Source organism: Colletotrichum costaricense (genome assembly GCF_030867565.1).
Source record: "Colletotrichum costaricense strain IMI 309622 chromosome Unknown Scaffold_17.1, whole genome shotgun sequence".
NCBI classification, from domain to species: Eukaryota; Fungi; Ascomycota; class Sordariomycetes; order Glomerellales; family Glomerellaceae; genus Colletotrichum; species Colletotrichum costaricense.
In genome coordinates this window covers 65903-85459 of record NW_026848246.1, presented here as the reverse complement: position 1 = coordinate 85459, position 19557 = coordinate 65903, and the positions used below count along the sequence as shown (strand labels likewise).

The 19557-nt window shown below is 54.1% G+C and overlaps 7 protein-coding genes across 7 annotated transcripts; 3 read left to right on the top strand and 4 right to left on the bottom strand.

The window, feature by feature from the left end:
* Nucleotides 1-466: 466 nt before the first annotated feature.
* Nucleotides 467-733, top strand: CCOS01_13205 (uncharacterized protein; the record flags this gene model as incomplete). The annotated part of the gene is made up of 1 exon (XM_060461351.1): nt 467-733. The coding sequence occupies one exon, from the start codon at nt 467-469 to the stop codon at nt 731-733; it is 267 nt and encodes an 88-aa protein (XP_060307779.1).
* A 1697-nt stretch (nt 734-2430) lies between these two features.
* On the top strand, nt 2431-6015 carry CCOS01_13204 (bifunctional P-450/NADPH-P450 reductase; the record flags this gene model as incomplete). The annotated part of the gene is made up of 6 exons (XM_060461350.1): nt 2431-2551; nt 2625-2743; nt 2798-2833; nt 2885-3568; nt 3633-5239; nt 5301-6015. 6 exons carry the CDS (start codon nt 2431-2433, stop codon nt 6013-6015), a joined length of 3282 nt encoding a protein of 1093 aa, XP_060307778.1.
* A 485-nt stretch (nt 6016-6500) lies between these two features.
* Nucleotides 6501-8836, bottom strand: CCOS01_13203 (uncharacterized protein; the record flags this gene model as incomplete). The annotated part of the gene is made up of 3 exons (XM_060461349.1): nt 6501-8284; nt 8504-8610; nt 8679-8836. 3 exons carry the CDS (start codon nt 8834-8836, stop codon nt 6501-6503), a joined length of 2049 nt encoding a protein of 682 aa, XP_060307777.1.
* A 2294-nt stretch (nt 8837-11130) lies between these two features.
* Nucleotides 11131-11447, top strand: CCOS01_13202 (uncharacterized protein; the record flags this gene model as incomplete). Its single annotated transcript, XM_060461348.1, has 2 exons — nt 11131-11209; nt 11332-11447. 2 exons carry the CDS (start codon nt 11131-11133, stop codon nt 11445-11447), a joined length of 195 nt encoding a protein of 64 aa, XP_060307776.1.
* Nucleotides 11448-12376: 929 nt separating this feature from the next.
* Nucleotides 12377-14285, bottom strand: CCOS01_13201 (amino acid permease; the record flags this gene model as incomplete). Its single annotated transcript, XM_060461347.1, has 4 exons — nt 12377-12493; nt 12550-13311; nt 13411-13866; nt 13935-14285. 4 exons carry the CDS (start codon nt 14283-14285, stop codon nt 12377-12379), a joined length of 1686 nt encoding a protein of 561 aa, XP_060307775.1.
* Nucleotides 14286-15588: 1303 nt separating this feature from the next.
* On the bottom strand, nt 15589-17073 carry CCOS01_13200 (TRI11; the record flags this gene model as incomplete). Its single annotated transcript, XM_060461346.1, has 3 exons — nt 15589-15847; nt 15932-16581; nt 16645-17073. 3 exons carry the CDS (start codon nt 17071-17073, stop codon nt 15589-15591), a joined length of 1338 nt encoding a protein of 445 aa, XP_060307774.1.
* Nucleotides 17074-18264: 1191 nt separating this feature from the next.
* On the bottom strand, nt 18265-18885 carry CCOS01_13199 (uncharacterized protein; the record flags this gene model as incomplete). The annotated part of the gene is made up of 2 exons (XM_060461345.1): nt 18265-18466; nt 18527-18885. The coding sequence occupies 2 exons, from the start codon at nt 18883-18885 to the stop codon at nt 18265-18267; spliced, it is 561 nt and encodes a 186-aa protein (XP_060307773.1).
* Nucleotides 18886-19557: the final 672 nt, after the last annotated feature.

Here is a 19557-nt window from a genome sequence, read left to right as displayed (position 1 = left end):
GGTGTCGATTGGGAGTTTGAGCGGAACCTTCGAAATTGGATTGTACCTTATCGTGAGGTGAGGAAGTTTACGCAGCGGGCTGGACGGGACGGGAGTTGACGATGGAAAAAAATGGCGGGATTGGCACCCGGGTTGATGTGGCCGAGTGGCAGGTCCTGACCCCGCGACGGGCTACCCCGCGGTGGGGCACCAGCTCCTGCCATTGCCGCCGATGCTCGTCGTCCGCCGTCCCTGCCTCCGTCCAGTGTCGATAATTCGGGAGGAAGGTGCAGAATATCCGTATCCTGATGGCTTTGATGATTTCGACTCAATTCTTCCCATTCATCTCATCACTCCATGATCGATTCATCCTTTCGACATACGATGTTTGCTACACTCGGCTCCTTGGGCGGCACACTGCGAAACCAACAGCTGACACAGATCCATACAAGCCACGAATATCAGATTTGCCTAACAATGAGATAAGATGACGTACGGCTGCATACTATGTCTTGTCGTTTTTGTTTTGTCCAGGTATTCAGATATCACCTCTGAGATGTACTCGGTGTCAAGGCTGACGTGTAAATCCAGGTGCCGCAGCCTGCTTGACCCGGAATCGAAGATCGAAGCACGGCCCGTTCAAAGCCGCTCCGGAGTTCAAGTCTATCCGACTCCTCTCCCAAGCCCCGTCCCGGGCCTGTATTCAACACAGCCGTGGACAGTGGTGGAGACGACACATCAAGATCAATCATAGGGCGAAGACGTTCGATGACTTTGAGATACAGTGTCATCTTGCACTGACCACGTAGTACTTCGTTTGATGAATTCGAACAGATTGCGATCGAGAAAGGAGGACAGGACAAGCCATATCGCCGCGGTTTCGGCGTTTTCGCCTCGGGAAATTCGCGCCTTACTCTCGGCGGCGACGGCGCAGCGCGACGAAACAGCATAAATCGCTCGCCGGCTTGTCAACCTCCCACACTATTCAAGGCGCACTGCTTGGCGGTTCGACGATGTGTAACCCGGCAATATTCGCGCAACGAGCGCGATTACTGCGTTCAACATTGTTGGTTATGACAGTGACGATGCGTCGAATTACCTCCACAGCGGCAGAAGGACCGCAGCACTGAGACCACCGATACCCGCAAGAACAGAGTTCAGGGTCGAAAGACGAGAGTCATTAGCGGAGCAATCCACCCAGCGCGGGCCTGTCCGCCGCCAATCGCTGCATCATGAGAGTCTATCGACCGGAGGGTCGGCGTTGCAAACCCGCCGAACTCTATTCGCCCGCTCCGGTTGCAACTCCCCGGCCTTGGATCACGACTCAAACACTTTTGGTTCCCAGGTCGTGGCATTGTCGATTAAACGACAAGTGTCCTCCACCAACATGCATAGGCTTCGGGGAATTGTTCAAAAGTGCGTCGCGGCTTGGAAAGGCGCCCGAGAGCAATTACAAGCACCCCCGCAAGAGTTGAATGACACCGCAGGCAGGCAGGCAGCACAATGCGAGCGAGAGACATTTTTGCGGCGGCCAAATTTGATGTCTCAGACCTTAGCCACTGGGTGTACTCGTATGCCAGCCACTTCCCACGCACCATCAGCCCTAGTGTAGCTGGGAGACACCAGGCACTTTACACAGAAGCTAAGCCTGTCGCGAAAGGTTTTCTGTCTCTGTAAAGTCCTTGATACAATCGCTGCCTATGTGAGTAGGTAGCTATGCGATTTGGGCCGTAGATGCGCGTCCCAACCAACAGTTTCAAATAGGACAGGCATTTCCAACCAACCGCTGCGGGCAAAGATCCTTCGTTTCGTGCCGCTATCCGTACCAACTAATGTACTTGAAAACCGGGGGGACACACACCAAGTAGCGTCGATAAGTGGCCAAACATTGAGGGGCTCCAAGTACGAATACCTTAGTTGGACTCGTCCTAAAGGTTACGAGCACCTCGCGCATCTCTATCCAATACCCCTGGCGCTGTATCCGGACCAACGTACATGTCGACCCGCCCAACCCCATACCATCGTAATCATCCTCTTAAAAGCCAGCTTTTGATCATCTTCTCGTCCACATCTCTCACAATTTCCTGCTCACTCCTGTTGCTAGCGTTTCCACATGCCCAGCGTTCTGGGTTGAGAAGAAGCCGCCACGATACTACTAGAAACCGAAAGGCCGTCGGCCATTAGCCATTAAGATCATCGTTAGGGATCATTAGAGACGGTGGGAATTCACCGAGTTGTTCCACAGCTCCACACGCATCTCCCTTCTCTACCTCTCCACCCTGCAACAACTCCGGAATATTACTCTACCCTTGACACGGGCTCGAACTAGACTCGACTTGAGTCTTGGACGTCTTTTCGAAGTACAAATTGGACGTTGTCCCCTCGTTCTCGTCCCACCTACCCAGAGTCACCCCCCGTATCCCAAATCATACGACGTCAACCACTGTCAACATGGCGACCAAAGAGGAGGTGCCTATCCCCGAACCAAGAGGTCTCCCCTTCTTAGGACACATTGCCGAGTTCAATCCTGAGAATCCATTGAACGACCTACATCGTTTGGCTGATACATATGGTAAGCCCATACACTTTCTTTAGAGGCGTGTCTCCATCACTCCAATTCAGGTTTGCTAAAACCATACTTCCAGGCGAGGTTTACCGGCTACGCATGCCAGGAATGACTGTAGTCTTCGTATCCACAAACGCCCTTGTCAACGAAGTGTGCGATGAGACTCGCTTCCAAAAGTCCTTGAACAATGTCCTTCGCGTAAGAAAGACCAAGAGTCCCCAGGACAGCTAGCAAGGCTAATAGTCCTTACAGGAAGTCAGACACATCGCCAACGATGGTCTCTTCACCGTAAGAATCCCCTCTATACCCACAGCAACATTCTTGCTAACGAACTTCCAGGCCAAACCAGAGGAACCCAACTGGGGCATCGCGCACAGAATCCTTATCCCAGCTTTCGGTCCCGTCACCATCCGCGGCATGTTTGACGAAATGGCCGACGTTGCCTCCCAAATGGCCATGAAATGGGCCCGCCACGGAAGCCAGACCCCGATTCGTGTCACTGACGACTTCACTCGGCTGACCCTCGACACAATTGCCCTCTGCTCAATGGACTTCCGCTTCAACTCGTACTACCGCGAGGAACTCCACCCCTTCATCAACGCCATGGGCGACGCTCTCACAGAATGCGGCAACAGGGACAAGAGACCAGCCTTTGCCAACTACTTCTTCAGGAGCACGGAGCAAAAGTTCTTTGCCGACATTGAGCTGTTACGTAAAACGGCCAGAGAAGTTCTTGAATCACGCAAGGCAAACCCATCGAACAGAAAGGACCTGTTGTCTGCGATGCTCAACGGCGTGGACCCTAAGACGGGCCAGAAGATGACCGATGCTAGCATTATTGATAACCTGATTACGTTTCTTATTGCCGGCCATGAGACAACCTCCGGCATGCTGTCTTTTGCATTCTTCGAGCTTCTGCGCCAACCAGCGGCATACCGAAAAGCCCAGCAGGAAGTTGACGATGTCATTGGGCAAGCCCCCATCACGATAGACCACCTTTCAAAGCTGCCTTATCTAAATGCCGTAAGTCTCGACAGCTCTACACACGATCCGTTAAGACAATCACACTGACATTCCGACCTGCTAGGTTCTCCGCGAGACTCTCCGTCTTTGCGCCACGATCCCGGCTTTTGCCGTTGAAGCCAAGGAAGACACCCTCATCGGCGGCAAATACCCAGTCAAGAAGGGCGAATCCATTGCCTGCCTGCTCGGCAAATCCCAACTTGACCCAATCGTCTACGGCGACGATGCCGGCGAGTTCAAGCCCGAGAGAATGCTGGACGAAAACTTTGAGCGAACCCAGAAGGAATTCCCGAATTCGTGGAAACCCTTTGGCAACGGTATGCGCGCTTGTATCGGCCGACCATTCGCCTGGCAAGAGGCTCTGCTCGCCACAGCCATGCTGCTGCAAAACTTCAATTTTACCATGGATGACCCGAATTACCAGCTCAAGATCTCCGAGTCCCTAACAATCAAGCCAAAAGATTTCTATATGCGCGCGACTCTGCGGCACGGCATGAGTCCCACAGAGCTGGAGCACAAACTCGCGGGTAGGGGACCGATTAAGACCAAGCTGGCTCATCGGCCCTCGCCATCAGCTCAGGCGAACGGTGAACAGACCAACGGAAACAAGGCCTCCGCACGAAACGGGAGACCCATTAGCATCTACTACGGCTCTAACAGTGGCACCTGTGAGGCCCTCGCCCAGCGCCTTGCGACTGACGCGAGTTCCCACGGATTCGATGCCACGGTCGTCGAGCCTCTTGATACCGCCCGCGAAAATCTCGTCAAAAACCAGCCCGTGGTCATCATCACTGCTTCATACGAAGGCCAGCCACCAGATAACGCAGCCCATTTCGTCGCCTGGCTCGAGAGCCTGAAGGACCAGGAGCTGCAGGATGTTCCCTATGCCGTCTTTGGCTGTGGTCACCATGACTGGGTGCAAACCTTCCACCGCATCCCACATCTGGTTGATACCACCATGGAGGAGCATGGAGGCAGCAGGCTCGTTCCCATGGGTCTTACCGACGCAGCCGAGCGAGACATGTTTTCCGACTTTGAAGTCTGGGAAGACGAAATCCTGTGGCCGGCTCTTGCTGAAAAGTACGAAGTGAACGAGGCACAGGACGGCAGTGGCTTGCAATCCGGCCTCGCCGTGCAGATCTCCAACCCGCGCACATCTACGCTGCGGTCCGATGTCCAGGAGGCTGTCGTTATGGAGGAGAAGATGCTGACTTCGCCTGGTGAACCCGAGAAGAGACACATGGATATCCAGCTCCCGTCAAATATGACGTACAGGTCGGGAGACTATCTCGCGGTGTTGCCCCTGAACCCACGCAGCAATGTCGAGAGAGTATTTAGGAGGTTCCAGCTAGCGTGGGATGCGTGCCTCACCATCTCTGGCGATAAGAGGACTGCCTTGCCAGTCAACCAGACGATTTCTGCCTTGGATATTCTCAGCGCGTATGTAGAGCTCGCGCAGCCAGCGACGAAGCGGAATATTCTGTCTCTGATGGAAGCGACCCAAGATGATGACACCATCAAGAAGCTGGAGCAGCTCGCCGGCGATGAGTATCAAGAGGAAATCACTCAAAAGCGGGTTACCGTCCTAGATCTCCTGGAGAGATTCCCGTCCATCGCGCTGCCTATCGGCGCGTTTCTCGCCATGCTCCCTCCCATGCGTGTTCGCCAATAGTATGTTCTCTCTGCTTCTCTCTTCCGAAACACATATCAGCTAACTTCTTGATCCCTTCAGCTCAATCTCATCCTCTCCACTTCGCAACCCCTCTCAAGCAACTCTAACCTACTCCGTTCTCGACTCGCCATCCTTATCGGGCCAAGGCCGCCACGTCGGCGTAGCAACAAGCTACCTCGCCGCTCTCAAGAAGGGCGACAAGCTGCATGTCGCCGTCCGGCCCTCACACGCCGCATTCCACCTGCCTCGCGACCCGGAAAACACCCCACTAATTCTCGTCGCCGCTGGGTCCGGCATCGCACCCTTCCGCGGTTTCGTACAAGAGCGCGCGGCGATGCTGGCTGCGGGACGGACGCTTGCGCCTGCTTTGCTGTTCTACGGATGCCGAAGACCGGGCGCAGATGATTTGTACCGCGAGGAGTTCGATGCCTGGGAGAAGATGGGTGCTGTTTCTGTTCGGAGGGCGTATTCTCGCGCTACTTCGCAAGGGGAAGGGGAAGGACAGGGTGGAGGTTGTCGGTATGTGCAGGACAGAATGTACCACGACAAGAAGGATGTATCGGAGCTGTGGGCTCGCGGGGCCAAGTTGTTTGTGTGCGGGACGAGGAGTGTGGGGAAGGCGGTTGAGGAGGCTTGCGTGAGGGTCATTCTGGAGTCTGCGAAGGAGGGCAAGGGTGAGGGACTTGCTGAGTTGAGGGATTTGGAATATGAAGGGGCGAAGAAGTGGTTTGAGGGGATTCGGAATGAGAGGTATGCTACGGATGTATTTGACTAAAGGGGTTCCTTGATGGGTAGGGACTTGATTTGATGGGCTGGAAGGGGTTTGTGTTGAGTTTAGGATACCACCCCCCTCTGAGTGTTTGAAATCACATTTACCTTTAAACTTTAGAACAAGCAGGCATGTCTCATTACTGCACGAGCCAATAATTGGGGGTTTTATCATTGCCCGTTATATCGTGATGGTTCCTTGTGAGGATACAAGTCTTTGGGTACATACTCATTACTGGTAGTTATCAGGCATGAACGGATCCAATCTAGCCTGAGGATTTACATGACAATGACCACCCAAGATTCAGCAATCTGAAGACATGTCTGTCTAACAAATCTTTCCAATGCCAGTCTGAAGTCCAGAAACTAACCTTCCAACAGGTCAAGGCTCAGATGAAGAGTCAACCAAAATGTCCACCTTCTCCCTCATCCATACAACAAGAAGGGGTACGAGACCAGCCTCTTCCTCCCTTTTAAAGAAACAAATTTTCTTCAATCAAACAGAAATCTCCTCACGTTATCCTCCCCCAGATCCCACGTCCCCGTCAAAGGGTTCTTATCCATCGCCTTGGCAATCAACGCCCCCTGCTCGTCAACACACGCAGACCGATGCTGCAGCCGCCACCACTGCTCCTCGGGCGTGCCCTCCCTCGAATTCGAAATCTCCAACATCTTGTTCCTCATCATCAGCGCGTAGAAAAACCGGCTGTCCCACAGCCCGTCACGCCGCGGGTTCTCCCGCAGCAGCCGGATCGCCTCGTTGCGCAGCTCCGGCACCCGGCACCGCGTCCCCGCGAGGAACAGAGGCCAGGTGGGACCCATGTCCATGGTGAAGATCTCGCCGGGTAAGGAGGAGCGCTTTTGGTAGTCGAGCAGACCGGCGGAGAGCTGGATGACTTCGCGGAAGCGCGGGGTGAGGCGGGCCACGCGCTCGTAGCTGCAGCCGAGGGGGGACTCGAGGCAGTTGGAGAGGGTGAGGTATTGGGCGCGGAGGTGCGCTGCTTGGCTGTAGGATCTCTCGTCCGAGGTCTTGGTCTTGCGGGCGGCGGTCCAGAGGGGTGCGAAGCCGGTTGCCCATCGTGCTAGGGCGTCTCTGAAGTCTTGCCAGCGCGAGGCGGTGTCCTCGGCTCCTGTAGCCGCAGATGAGGATGAGTATGAGGATGATTTGCTGACAGCTCCGGTTCTTAAGCGCTCGCTCTCTTCTAGTTGTCTCCGGATGCGCTCGTTGCACTCGGAGAGGAAGTCTTCGCTTAACCCTAGCTGGGTCACGCGGCAGACGATGTCTGAGGAGTGCGTCACGTAGTGCTGCGTCACATCCCACCATCGACGAGCTTCCTGGAGGCTACTAAAGATGGCGGGCATCTTGTGAATCGCGCTCTTCCTCCCCGGTCCTCCTTGGCAGCACCACGACTCAGACGAGTACGAGTCCTTCTTCTCTTCCGCGACAAGATCGCCCTCTACTTTCTCGGGGCGCCTCTCCCGCCTTCGAAGCACACCGCAAGACCAAGACTGCTGGATGAGCCGCTGAAACACATGCAGCGCCTCCGTCTCGACGGCCTCGGCGCCAATAATGCTCTTATCCCGGCCCTTATCCTCCTCGCACCGGCGCAGCAGCTCATCCATCATCGTCTGCCCGCTATTGATGAGCGCAAACGCCGCCTTACGATCACCGTGGAGCACCTCGAAGCAGACAAAGAGCAGGCAGCAGACGATGGCGGCTCGGAGGCTGCTGCTGCTGTTGGTCTCGTCGCGGGGCGCGGCGACGGCCTTGTGGACCTCGCGGATGGCGCGGCCGTAGTACGAGAGGGCGAGGCCGTAGTGGGGCCCGTTCGCGCCGAGCTGGGCGGGCGTGGTCGGCTTCAGGCTGTGGTGGAGGGCTTTACCGATGCCGCCGACGGCCATGGCGGCGTACCGGACCGAGGCGTGCTGGTGGCTCATCTGCGGGATGGTCTCGGCCCATAGCTGCTCGTCGAAGAAGCCGCCGCCGAGGCGGTAGCGGCGGGAGAGCCAGTAGTCAAAGTATTGGCGTTCAAAGACGTTGACGAAGAGGTTCTCTGTGGGTTCGAGTGGTAGGCTGATGTCGATTAGTTGAGATTGCGATCTGGGGCGGGTGTTTGCGACGAGCGGCTTCTTCTTGGAGACGCGAGAGACGGAGGAGGATGATGATGATGATGTTGTTGAGGATGATGGTGCTGTCTTGTTGGTGTTATCTGCGTCGTCTGAGCTAGCGGGGGAGGCCGAAGAGCTGTTGGGAGAGTCGTATCCTTCACAGAACCCTTGCCATTTCACGCATCGCTGGCATGAGGGCTTTACTTCATCGCACTTTACGTGTCGGCGCCTAGGACCACAAGGCGTGAGAAGCTATTCCTGCGTTCTCTCTATCTCTCTCACTCCGAGGAGGAATACTCACTTGCCTGTGACGATGTTTGATTAGCTACTATTAGAATATAGAAGAGAAGTCTTTCAAAACATGGACTATGGTGAGACCGGCTTACAAGCAATGCATCCCGTCCGGACCTTGTTGGCACTCGCCCGAGTCGCCCGTGGCCTTTTCTGTAAAGCAAACGTGAGAATCTGCGGCCTGTCATTGTTGCCTCCATTCCTGCTACAAATCAGAAAATCAAAAAATGTCAGCGCCCGATGTCCTGTCCTTTCTCGTTTGCCACCAACCAGATCTGTGTGTTCGCCGCCCTGCATGTCGGGATGGGGGTGGGATCATACTTGGGGGCCGTTGGGTGTCCCGCTGGTTCGGTCCATGCCACACCAGGTGTCCGGGGCATCAGGAAGTTGATTTGGGTTCCGCCGTAGGTGCACGCAGACGAAGTCATTGTGGTTCGTTTTGTTCCTACTTTTCGAGAATAGAGAAGAAGAGATTTGCGAATCTTGGAAATTTGCTTTTGGTAGGGCGAAACTCCCGTCTTTAAGAGTGAATTCCATACTATTAACAAGAACTTTCCAAGGGAAAAGAAGAAGTTTGGGGGCCGGAAATGGCCCCCAACACATATTACAACAAGGTTGAAAATCGTCCCTCTTCCATGTACCACAAGGACTTGCCCACCACCACCACCCCCATTCCTTCGCGTCTTTCGATTTGATCAGCCTTCTCGGAGTCAGATTCCCAAACAAGAGAAGCGCCCGTTAAGGCGGCACGATCAGAGACCTTGGATTGGGTGCAGCCGGCGCTACTTCTGACGCCAGGGGATAGCAAAGGGACCACCAAGGGTGGGAAAGGGGGGCACCACAGCCGAGTTACTGGCACACGGGACACACCCGGGATCCCGTCCAGAAGCCAACTGCCAGCCTTACCCGCCCTGCCTAATTCAAACATACCCACTTAGTCCGAGGTCCTACTGACGTGCCTGTCCAACGTCGTCCGAGAAGTGCGAGGACTGGACCGGGGGGGAAGAGACATTGTATGCAACCTGCATATCAAGTGTGTGTCTGCCTAGGGGACGTGTGTCTCTGGGGATCAGTCGTGGACTCTCTCACTGGTCCGCCTGTCAGCATAGAGGTGTGGTCTGTACGCCACACCCTCCCTGCGTTGGAGCCAAAGATTTGATGGCGAGTCTACCGCGATCTTGGGTGGTCGATGACGACGGTGAGGCCTCTGGAGAAGTCTATGTCGATGTGCCACGATGATTCACGCTCAGCCCTAAAGAGCGGACTCTATGATGTCCGCTGCAGGCGGTGCAGCGTCTCTAATGCAGGAGTCCAGGAGAAGATACCGCCATTGCGAACCAATCTCGAGATCGCATCATAACTCTCATCATGTGAGGTGTCTGCTACGCCTTCGTTCTTCGTACCATCCTAGGCAGCGTTGTCATCGTGACTGCCAATAGACGTTTCAGAAAGACATAGATGAGTCGAGGTGACGGAGGCTCATGATACCCTTCTGCCTTGTTAGTCATGAGCATGTACTTTACGACCGAAGAAGATTGGTTAGAAAGAGAGTCTCGTTATTGATTCCAAAGAAATAAGCCGATGTCATTTCATACGTCTCAGCCACTCATAAGGTTCGCCAGCGGGACTTTCTCGCAAAAACAAGAGCGCTCCGGGGACCCTGCCTGGCCTGCCACGCATTCGCGATCTTGGCGACGCCGTTCGCAGAGTTCTTGTGCGACACCAGACCTACTGTACCCTGAGCATCCGGGACCTTGGCGACTGATCTACAGGCGACTATCGATTGAAGACGGATACCTATCTCAACGGCTGCCAGTCGCTCGATGAGGATATTCTTCCAACCTCGCCTGGCAGATCATACCCACCCAGCATCCCAATCAATAGCGATCCAAAGGCGCCTGACAGGTAGACACACATATATGAATGCAGCCCAGGTAATAGGATCGGGTAACACATCCAACACTTCCAATGCAGAGCTTCCTTGGCCTTGGTCACAAAGTTCCTTAGAATCTCAAGAATCAGGACCAACAGGGCGAGCCAGGGTCTCTTCGAAACCGCGAAACCCCTTGCAATCCCACCATGCGTGGTAAGGCTAGTCAAAAAGCCACTCCCACCACAGCACAACCGGAACGATAATAAGCTCTAGCAGGGGAGAGGGGGGTTTAATGTACGGGCCAAAAAAGCAAATCAGCAACAGCGCAAAAGTGCGTTGTACCGGAACGGCCGAGACTGGTGCAGGAGGAGACCAAACCTCTTTGAGCCAGCCGATCTGCCGTCCTACGGGCCTGCTTACGCCAAGCCCTTCCGGCCCACGAGACTCTCGAAACTCAACCGAAGAGTCGACAAGACTTTTGCAGCTTTTGCAGCTTTCTCGTAGAATAGCCATAGAGCGAACTGATTCATTCATCTTGATAACATCATTTCCTGGCCTTGTTTTGGATTCTCGTGTGTACGATACAGTGGGTGAGCAACCGTGTCGTGGCTCTCTTATGCATGCTTTTGGTGTCGGTCGCTCGAATGCGCTTATTGCTACAATCACACTAGCACGATATTGACGACGACTTTGAACTTCACGTGTATGTAAGCTTGGTCCGGAACAACGGGCACCGTTGCCGCCCCGCTTGGAAACCATGAGCCCCGAAGTCTTAGTCCATTGCCCTTTCGCTACTATCAAGCCAAACCCCTATGTAGCTGGAACCCCATGTCGTAAACACATCGTGGAATGCAGATGCATGGGCGGATTGCGGCGCAGTACAGCGGCGACTCCGTTATCGGTACGTGGACACGAAAAAACGCGGGGGATAAGGGCTGTGTGTGTACTACGAGGTCATTTATGTAGGCGTACGGGATATGCGTGTCTGTAAGGTGTGTGTGGATGTGCGGTGTATGGTGTGACGTCTGACTACACACTTTACCGACGTACGGCTGACAAGCCTCACTTCCCGGCTGACCAACATCGCGTATGGTGGATACACCTACGTGCAGGAGGGACCCGACGAGGGCCAACTACGCAAGTCGTTTGAGCGAGACTGCACTTAGTCAAGCAAAGTCAAAATTGGCAACGATCTTGGTCATGACCGCCGGAAACCTGGGGTTCGAAACCCGCCAGGGCAGCGATAACGGGGAGGAGGGTGGGATCGACTGCTCGAGACCACCTCATGTACTGTGTAGTCTGGTGGTCAGCTTATCGAAAATCTGGACATCTTTGCCTTGACGTCGGTCAAAGTTCAGGCTAGCTCATTTCAATGACTTGAGCTCCTCTCGCCCTTCTTGGATGGGCTGACAGGGGTTGAGCAACTTTGGAATGACGTTCTTGTACCGGGCCCGACCTTCCGAGATGGAAAACGATGTGGAATCACCCGATGGAGGGAGGGCGTTGGGTTCAGTCAGATAAACAACTGCCCTGCAGACACCAGCGTGCGACGGTCGTGGCTAGTGTTGATAGAGGAGGCCTCGTATGAGACGTAAGAAGAGCCCCTCCTTGTGATGCCTGACTGGAAGGTCTACAAGGAAACAGACGCATACTTACTTGCACACCCGCTGCGGACTGCTTGCTCCCCATAGCATCAAGAGAGATCTTCCATCATCATCTCCTAGCAGAAGATAGCTTAGGTCCGATGATAACCTCATTTCGTGGCAGGATAGCTAACTTGCCCACGGAGAAAAGCTCGTGGAAGACTTATCCCTTGTGATTTGGGTCACTGGACCATAGGTAGCTTGATTGCGATTCAAACTGCTTCCTGCATGGCTTTGATGACAGAATGTCAGGTCTCCCATGGCCAAAATGGTAACGTATTTACTAGCTTGTCTGGCTTGATCAATTTTACACACACGGGGAGATTGATGTTTTGAGTCTTCGGAAACGTTTCCGTAGTTCCATTATTAAGACTAATGCTACACAACCTCTATCTTCAGGCGCGCGAATGGCGGCAATGTGGAGGTACACCCGACTCCAATGTCTGTGTCGATCATGAGAACCAATCCTTGACCTTCCCGCCAAATGTCGTCGGCTTGGCCTTCTCTGGGGCCCACTCTGACTCGTGAAGACGGCCAGACCAGAGATCGATCTCGTGAGCGCGGACGAACTAAGCATAGTCAGTGGACTGCGCTTCAACTTGTATGAACGAAGAGGAAAACATACCTTGGTCTTATGAACAATCTTCCACACGATGATGGGCACGATGAAGATGGGGATGCCGATATACGATGAGATAAAGTCCGAGGTCGACCAGTTACCAGCAAGGAAGACGGAGAAGCCAGCTACGAAGACGATAATGGTCGATCCAATGAAGCCGAACCAGGCAGCGAACGGCTGGAAAGGTGCCTTCCAGGGCAAAGTGTCACGGCTGACACCTTGCACCTTCATCGCCTTGTGGAAGCGGATGTAGCAGAAGCAAAGCGTGGCCCACGCGATCAACCCAGCAACGGTACTCAAACTCAGCAACCAGTTGAACGCATCAGCGGCACCGCCAGAGCCGAGACTGAGGTACGCCAACGGGCCAAACAACCACGCGGTGATAACAGCAACGTACGGCACGCCGTGCTTGGTCGTGCGGCCGAAGAACTGCGGCAGCTGGCGGTCCGTCGTCATGGCGACGATCATGCGGGAGCCGACCCAGCAGTACGAGTTGCCCGCGCTCCAGGCGCTGACGAGGATGCAGGCGTTGACGATGGAGGGGAGGATGTTGATGCCGGCCTGGCGAATGGCGATGACCCAGGGGGAGGAGTTTGCGTTGCCCGAGTCGGAGACGAGGCCTTCTTCGCGTGGGTCGACAATGAGGGAGATGAGGAGGGCGCCGAGGACGTAGAAGAAGCCGATGCGCCATGTTACGCGGCGGGCGGCGTTGGGGATGGCTTTGTGGGGGTTGATTGATTCTGCGGCGCTGATGACGACTGTCTCGACCTGTTTTTGGTGTCAATTTTTGTTCGCGAAGCTTCTAGCTTCTGTGACTCTCTTCTCTTGAGGGGGGAAAGAGAGAGACTGCGGCAGGGGATAACATACACCAATGAAGGAGAAGGACGCGTTCACAAAGGCAGCGAGGAAGCCCAGGAAGTGACCAGTCGAACCGGTGATGCCGTTGTAATCAACCCAGGCACCCGGGTTATTCCAGTACCGGAAGCCAATGGCCTCGTGGTTGGGACCTCCGCCGGCGGTAATGATGATGGAGGTGAAGACTAGGCCGATGAAGCAGAGGACCTTGATGGAGCCGCCCACGACCTCGGTCTCGCCGTACCAGCGCACGCTGAGAAGATTACAGAAGAGGATAAGGGCGAGGGATATCGTGATGACGACCGCGGGCGTTATGTCTGTCCAGTACGATACCAGAATCGCAGCCGCCGAGGCTTCTGCGCCGATGGAGATTGTGTAGCAGTAGCCGTAGGAGATTGCGAGGGAGAAGCCGACGGCCGGGTCGATGAAGCGGGTTGCCCAGTGAGGGAATGAACCGGCGGTGGGAATCTGTAATCAAGAGTCAATTTGCCGTTACGCGTCATAACTGTGAGAGAGCGTCTGCTTTTGTCACGTACCAGCGTCGCAAGTTCTCCAATACTCTGCATCACACACCACAAAACGGCACCGACAATGATGTAGGCGAGCAGAAGACCAGCCGGGCCGGCCTTGGCGTAGGCCGAGCCCGTTCCGATGAAGAGACCAGTTCCGATACCACTGCAGAAACCAATCATGGTGACCTGGTAGTCGCGAAGACGGCGCTGGGTGCGACCATGGCCGCCGACGTTGAGCTGGGGCTCCAGGATGGCAGCCTTGTCGTCATGGTGGTCGTGGTGGTCCTCGGCACCAGACTTCTCAATGTCGCGGACCACATCGTCGTCGGCGGCGGGCCCGATGGACCGGGGCCGGGAGGAATCGTACGCCGTCATGGCTGAATATCCTGTTTCTCAAGGACAGTGACTGAAGCCGGCGATTGTTCCGTTGGGGCTAAATGCCTATGTTTGTTCGAAACTTGAAGGAATGAACAGTCGAAAGGTTGTCCAGAGGGAACGGACTCTTAGACGTGGAGGGGCCCATATCCAGATTATATGAAATACCTAGCGGGAGTCAATCCCATCTGCAAGATTTTTTTCGCATCCCTAGGGCGAGACCGGAGGACTGGGCACTAGACAATGGCATCATCGGGCTAGTTCGCGGGGCGTTCCTGGGTAGTGTGGGGGCATGAGGGGCGAAGATGAGAGCTTGCAGCAGATCGTGAAGGTGGGCGCTCTCACCGAGCTTGGCCGCGCTTCACCTCTTCACCTCGGTCTGCTTTCGGTCTGGATGTAGTCTTCTGCCATGGTGATACGATTACCACACGCTGTGAGGGTCTTGATGGCACCTCAAACGTGTCGCATTTGATACAACGCATCAACAAGCATAGACACGAAGCTTCAGAAGCTATCCCATCTCCGGTCTCGCAGAAAAGCTTTGAGAAATGGAGCGATGGCAATTCCAGGTACGTAAAAATTCTTCCCAAGTTGGCCGAGGCGGGCGGGTCCGGGGTCGCGGAGGACGGGGTGCTGTGGGCCCCATCCAATTTGCGCCGGCGGTACGGAGGTACAAAGCGCGGTAGCGCGGTATGTGGCGGGCCCGATTCCACTCATTTCAGCACCCATTAGACTTGTGAGTGGCTAGAAGCGCCGGTTGCAATCTGCGAACAGGGAGGCGAACGCATGAGTCGTTCATCTGAAAATCTTCTACAATTCTTCTGGAAGAATGGCGAGAAAAAAACTTGCGCCGAGCTAGTAATGTCCGTGACAAAGGGCACTTGCAAGAAAGGGTCCATCCCCACGTGCTGCCTCCCGAGGGACCTGGCCAAGACGGGACCTTACCTGCAAGACCGGGAGAGGGACGAGGGGTTCTCGATAATGATGGGAACTGATAGCATAGTTGATAGGAAGCCCTGGCGTCCCTCTGCGTCACACAGATCGATGTAAGTGGAGGTCCAAATTGATCAACATCTTCAAGATCTACCAAACGGTGGGAAACCTGCCAAACACCGCGTCGCGGCAACCGATCCGGGTATGGCATTCTGAAAACGCAACCGCCGTGAGTCAAATACCCCAAAATTCTGCCCACTTCTCAATGACCGCCTCGAATTGCGCGATCCGGAAACCCCGAGCCAGACTACTGCGTACGCAACCACAAACCACACTCTGATTCTTTCGTTCTAATCACCGGCACATCAGATCAGGGCAGAGTTACCTCGCACTTGTGCCCGACAGGGCTGATCATGAAGAAATTCTCCATCTCCATCATCTCATCCGTCATCCCGCGCGCCATCTTCAGACCCCTGCACTCCCGAAAGAGCACGGCCACACCTAGTCTAAGTTCCATTCTCGCGAGCTCTACGCCCAGGCAGATCCGTGAGCCCGCGCCCCAAGGCGAGAAGAGAAGTTTCTGGTTCGGCGTGAGTTTGGTTTGGTCCATGAATCGTGTCTCGTCGAAGCTTTTGTCACGTCAGCTGGTTGCTTCTTTTCGACGCCATTCCGTCGCAACACCACATTCGTAAAGTAATCAGTGAAAGCCTTACCGTAGGGGATCCGGCCACACATCCGGACCCCGGTGAAGCGTGTACGCCTGCGTCTCCACCGTCACGCCGCCGGGGACAAAGTAGCCCCCAAGCGTGGCGCCGCCCGCCGGCACCGACCTCGACAGTTGTCCCGGGACAGCGCCGTATAGCCTCAACGTCTCGTCAATCACGGCGTTGAGCAGCGGAAGCTTTTCAAGCCCATGATCGTCGAAATCGAGGGTCAACCCCGCGACCTCATCTTCCAATTTGACTTTCAACTCAGGTCGCTTTATGACCGCCCAAACTAGGTACGCCAGCGTGATGGACGTTGTGTCCGAGCCGCCAATGATCATGCTCCGGCTTTCTCTCTGCACCATTTCTTCCGTTAACTTCGCATTGCCGCCCTTCTCTTTTTCTTCTTTGCTGCTGGTATCGTCTGCGTCGAGAGCATTCAGCAAGGTCGCGAACAGAGTCCTGTTGCGATCGCTGTTCTGGCGGAGGCTCTCAAGCGCGCGATTACCGTAGCTGTCAAGGACGGCTTGTGCGTCGACGAGATCTGTCGAGAATTTGAGGAGTGGCACGTGAGAGCGGATGAAGTGCAGCCAGGGCAGCTCATAACGCGTGATGTTTTGGACCGATATAAGCTCCAGCATCTTCATGTAGTCGTTTGTCTTTCATCTTGTCGTTAGTATACTGGCCAGCAAAACGTAGGAGGGAATTGAATAACATCATACCTCGCCCAGTTCGAGCATATTGAAAGACTCCCCGAAGCACAAATGTGCCACGACATCAGTCGCCATCATGGTGAACCACTTCAAGACATCCGAGCACCCACCCCCCTCAGCCTCTGCACGTATCTTGCCTACCGCTGCATTCACCTTCTCTCTAACGACGCCCTCCCACTCTTTCCTGAGCGAAGCCTTCGTAAAGACCCTGCCGAGTAGTCTCCTGCGGATAGCATGTTTCCTCGGATCACGCATCGCAAAAATACTCGGCTCGCCCCCGTCAGGCGAGTTAGACTCCTCGTACCACGGCGCCTTGAGGAAGCCGCCCCCGATGCGGTGGATTGCGGTAAAGCCAGCTGGGTCTGCGACGGCTACTTCGTGGGGAGAGATGCGTACAATAGGGCCGTGGCTGGCGTGCAGCGCGTGGACATAGTACATCCGGCGGCCAGTGAGGACGTGGTATTTGAGAGGTAGGTGGGTGAGGAGAGTATGCCATGGGCCTGGGATGTGTCGGAGGGGATTGATGAAGGCTGTGTGGATTGTCTGGGTGAATTAGTTGCTGGGCACTGAATGAAGATAGCACAGCATTTCTTGCAAGATCATCGTAGGATAGAGGCTCTACTGATTGGATAGGCATCTATCCGCTGTCTGTTATTTGAAGACAATGCTTACATAGGTAATGAGGATTAGGATTAAACCTATGGCAGCATAACCCATTCCAACATGGTTCGTGAGATCTGTGGATAGCATCATTATAATATGTGCAGAGCTCTTCATGCACGGAACTGACTGGAGAAGGCAAATGGAGTTTGGTTAGATGATAGAGATTGGGCTCACACAATCATGTTATCCTAGAACGTCGCGGAAGATGAGAATGCGAGTGGAGGATTAGAGTGTTTTTCAAGGCATCCCTTCTCAGCTTTTGACTTTTTCGCTATCGTTCTCGCTCACTGTTCCGCCGAAACTTTGCTTAAAAAAGAGAGGAGGAACAAGACAACCTGTGATGAAGTAATCTTCCCCTCAGTGTCTGGTCTCGACGAAAACACAAAGTGAGCACGTAAGAAAACGGATTACCATTCAAAGTTTGAACCTTGCCGTGATTGTCCAATCTGCTGTTAGGGGCTCAATATTTGAGTTGAAAGTACTACTCTGGAGTTTTTCATACTACGCTAATATCACTAATCGAGTCATCCCCGACTTGGATTTGTCGAAATAAGATACCTAATCATATGCTCGAGAAAAGCAATGGTCAGTTGACTTCTTGTTCATTACAACACAATTCTGGCTGCGGAGGCTTGAATTCTCTCTGGATTGACGGGCATCGGAAATACTTGGTAACCAGATAGTTTACGTCACCCGACTCAATTGGCACCGAGAATGAAGTGAAGTCCAACAAAGCTAATCAGAGCCCAGTGTTGCTGCTTATATATGCAGCCGACTATTTTGAGGAAAGGGAAAATTTTACACCGATCTCTACATCTATAGAGTGTGGGATGAGGTGTAAAGCTAACACCCCGCCAGGCTGCTATACGTCCGCTCAGGTCTGCCAGTAAAACTCGAGCTAAGTTTGCATCTCCCACGATGAGAGATACGCTCAAGGAATATCCTGTATCTTGTTTTGTGAACCCCTCAAAGGCGCCGAGACCCGCTACCCTCCTCAAGATCCCGAGCTTCCATTTCTGGCTCATCGCCATCGCTAAGTGGTGTATACTCGGAAACGGTAGACGAGAAGAAGCCCGTCTTGGAGACACTGCGGCAGTGAGGACATTCGCAGCTGCGACTGACGAGGAAATGAAGAGCCTGCGGTAGGACAATGTACAAATGGACGCCCCTAAAGAAAATTGTCAGCCTTGAGAAGCTCGGTCAACTCCGAGACAAGAGGAACACTTACAAGTCAAACATCATGAATACAGTGCAATACGTTCCCAGCACAATGAGTGGCTCGTGCCACGGATCCGTCAGGAGAATCCAACTCGGGATCAGGAACGAGAGGTGGAAGACCGCGAGGAGGCAGTCGGCCCAGAAGATATTGGATTCGGAGAGGGCTTGGATCGGTGAGCCGAGAGCTGCGACGGCATCGCGGTTGAGGACAAAGAGGCCAAGGAGGGCCGAGGCGGCGAGTGGGAGGAGACCCAAGGCCGGGAAGGCTCGCTCGGATGCTATCCCGTGGGCAATGAGGAGGATCAAGGCTGGTGGAAAGGCAATTATCTCGAGACGCCGGAGGGTGACGATTCTGGCTGCTGAGGACATCTTGGCTTTGGTGATGTATGTGTTTGGTTGTTGTTGGTTGCTTTGATCGTTTCACGGGATGAAGATTCTAGACCAAAATCTGAGGATTGGATTCTTGGGTATACGAGTAGACTTATATTAAGATCAGATCCTTAAGGTGGTGCCTAAAACCTGTCCTCATCTGGAGTGACAAGAGAGATGTTGCATGCACGTATCAAGCCAAGTGCAAAGCCACACACAACCAACGGCCTGGAATAGGAATTCTGGTGTGGTACAAGAAGATCTCATAGGTCCAGCGTCCTAAAAAGCGTCAAGCCACAGGGCTGAATAACATCCCGGAATCCTAAATCGGGGAAGATGGGATGCCTGGACTGCCGATCTACATGGGTCCAAATCCTTCCTAGGCAAACTAACGTGCTTTAGTATGCCGTCCTGCCAAAACAGGCCAATCGGAGGAGAGGTCACTAGGAAGTAGTCGCGCTTTACCTAGGACACAGATTGTGGCTGCGTCAAGAAGTCAGGCAGACTTGAGTGCTATGTCTGCTGGTTCGAAGGGAGTTTGGTGATGACTTCGACCTGCGCAAGTATGGGGTTTTACTAGCCACGGGCGTATGTGTTCAGCGCTAGAGGTACCTTGTTATCGACGCAGATGGATTCTTTGGATTCTTTGTGAGTCACAGGTTGGAGAATACA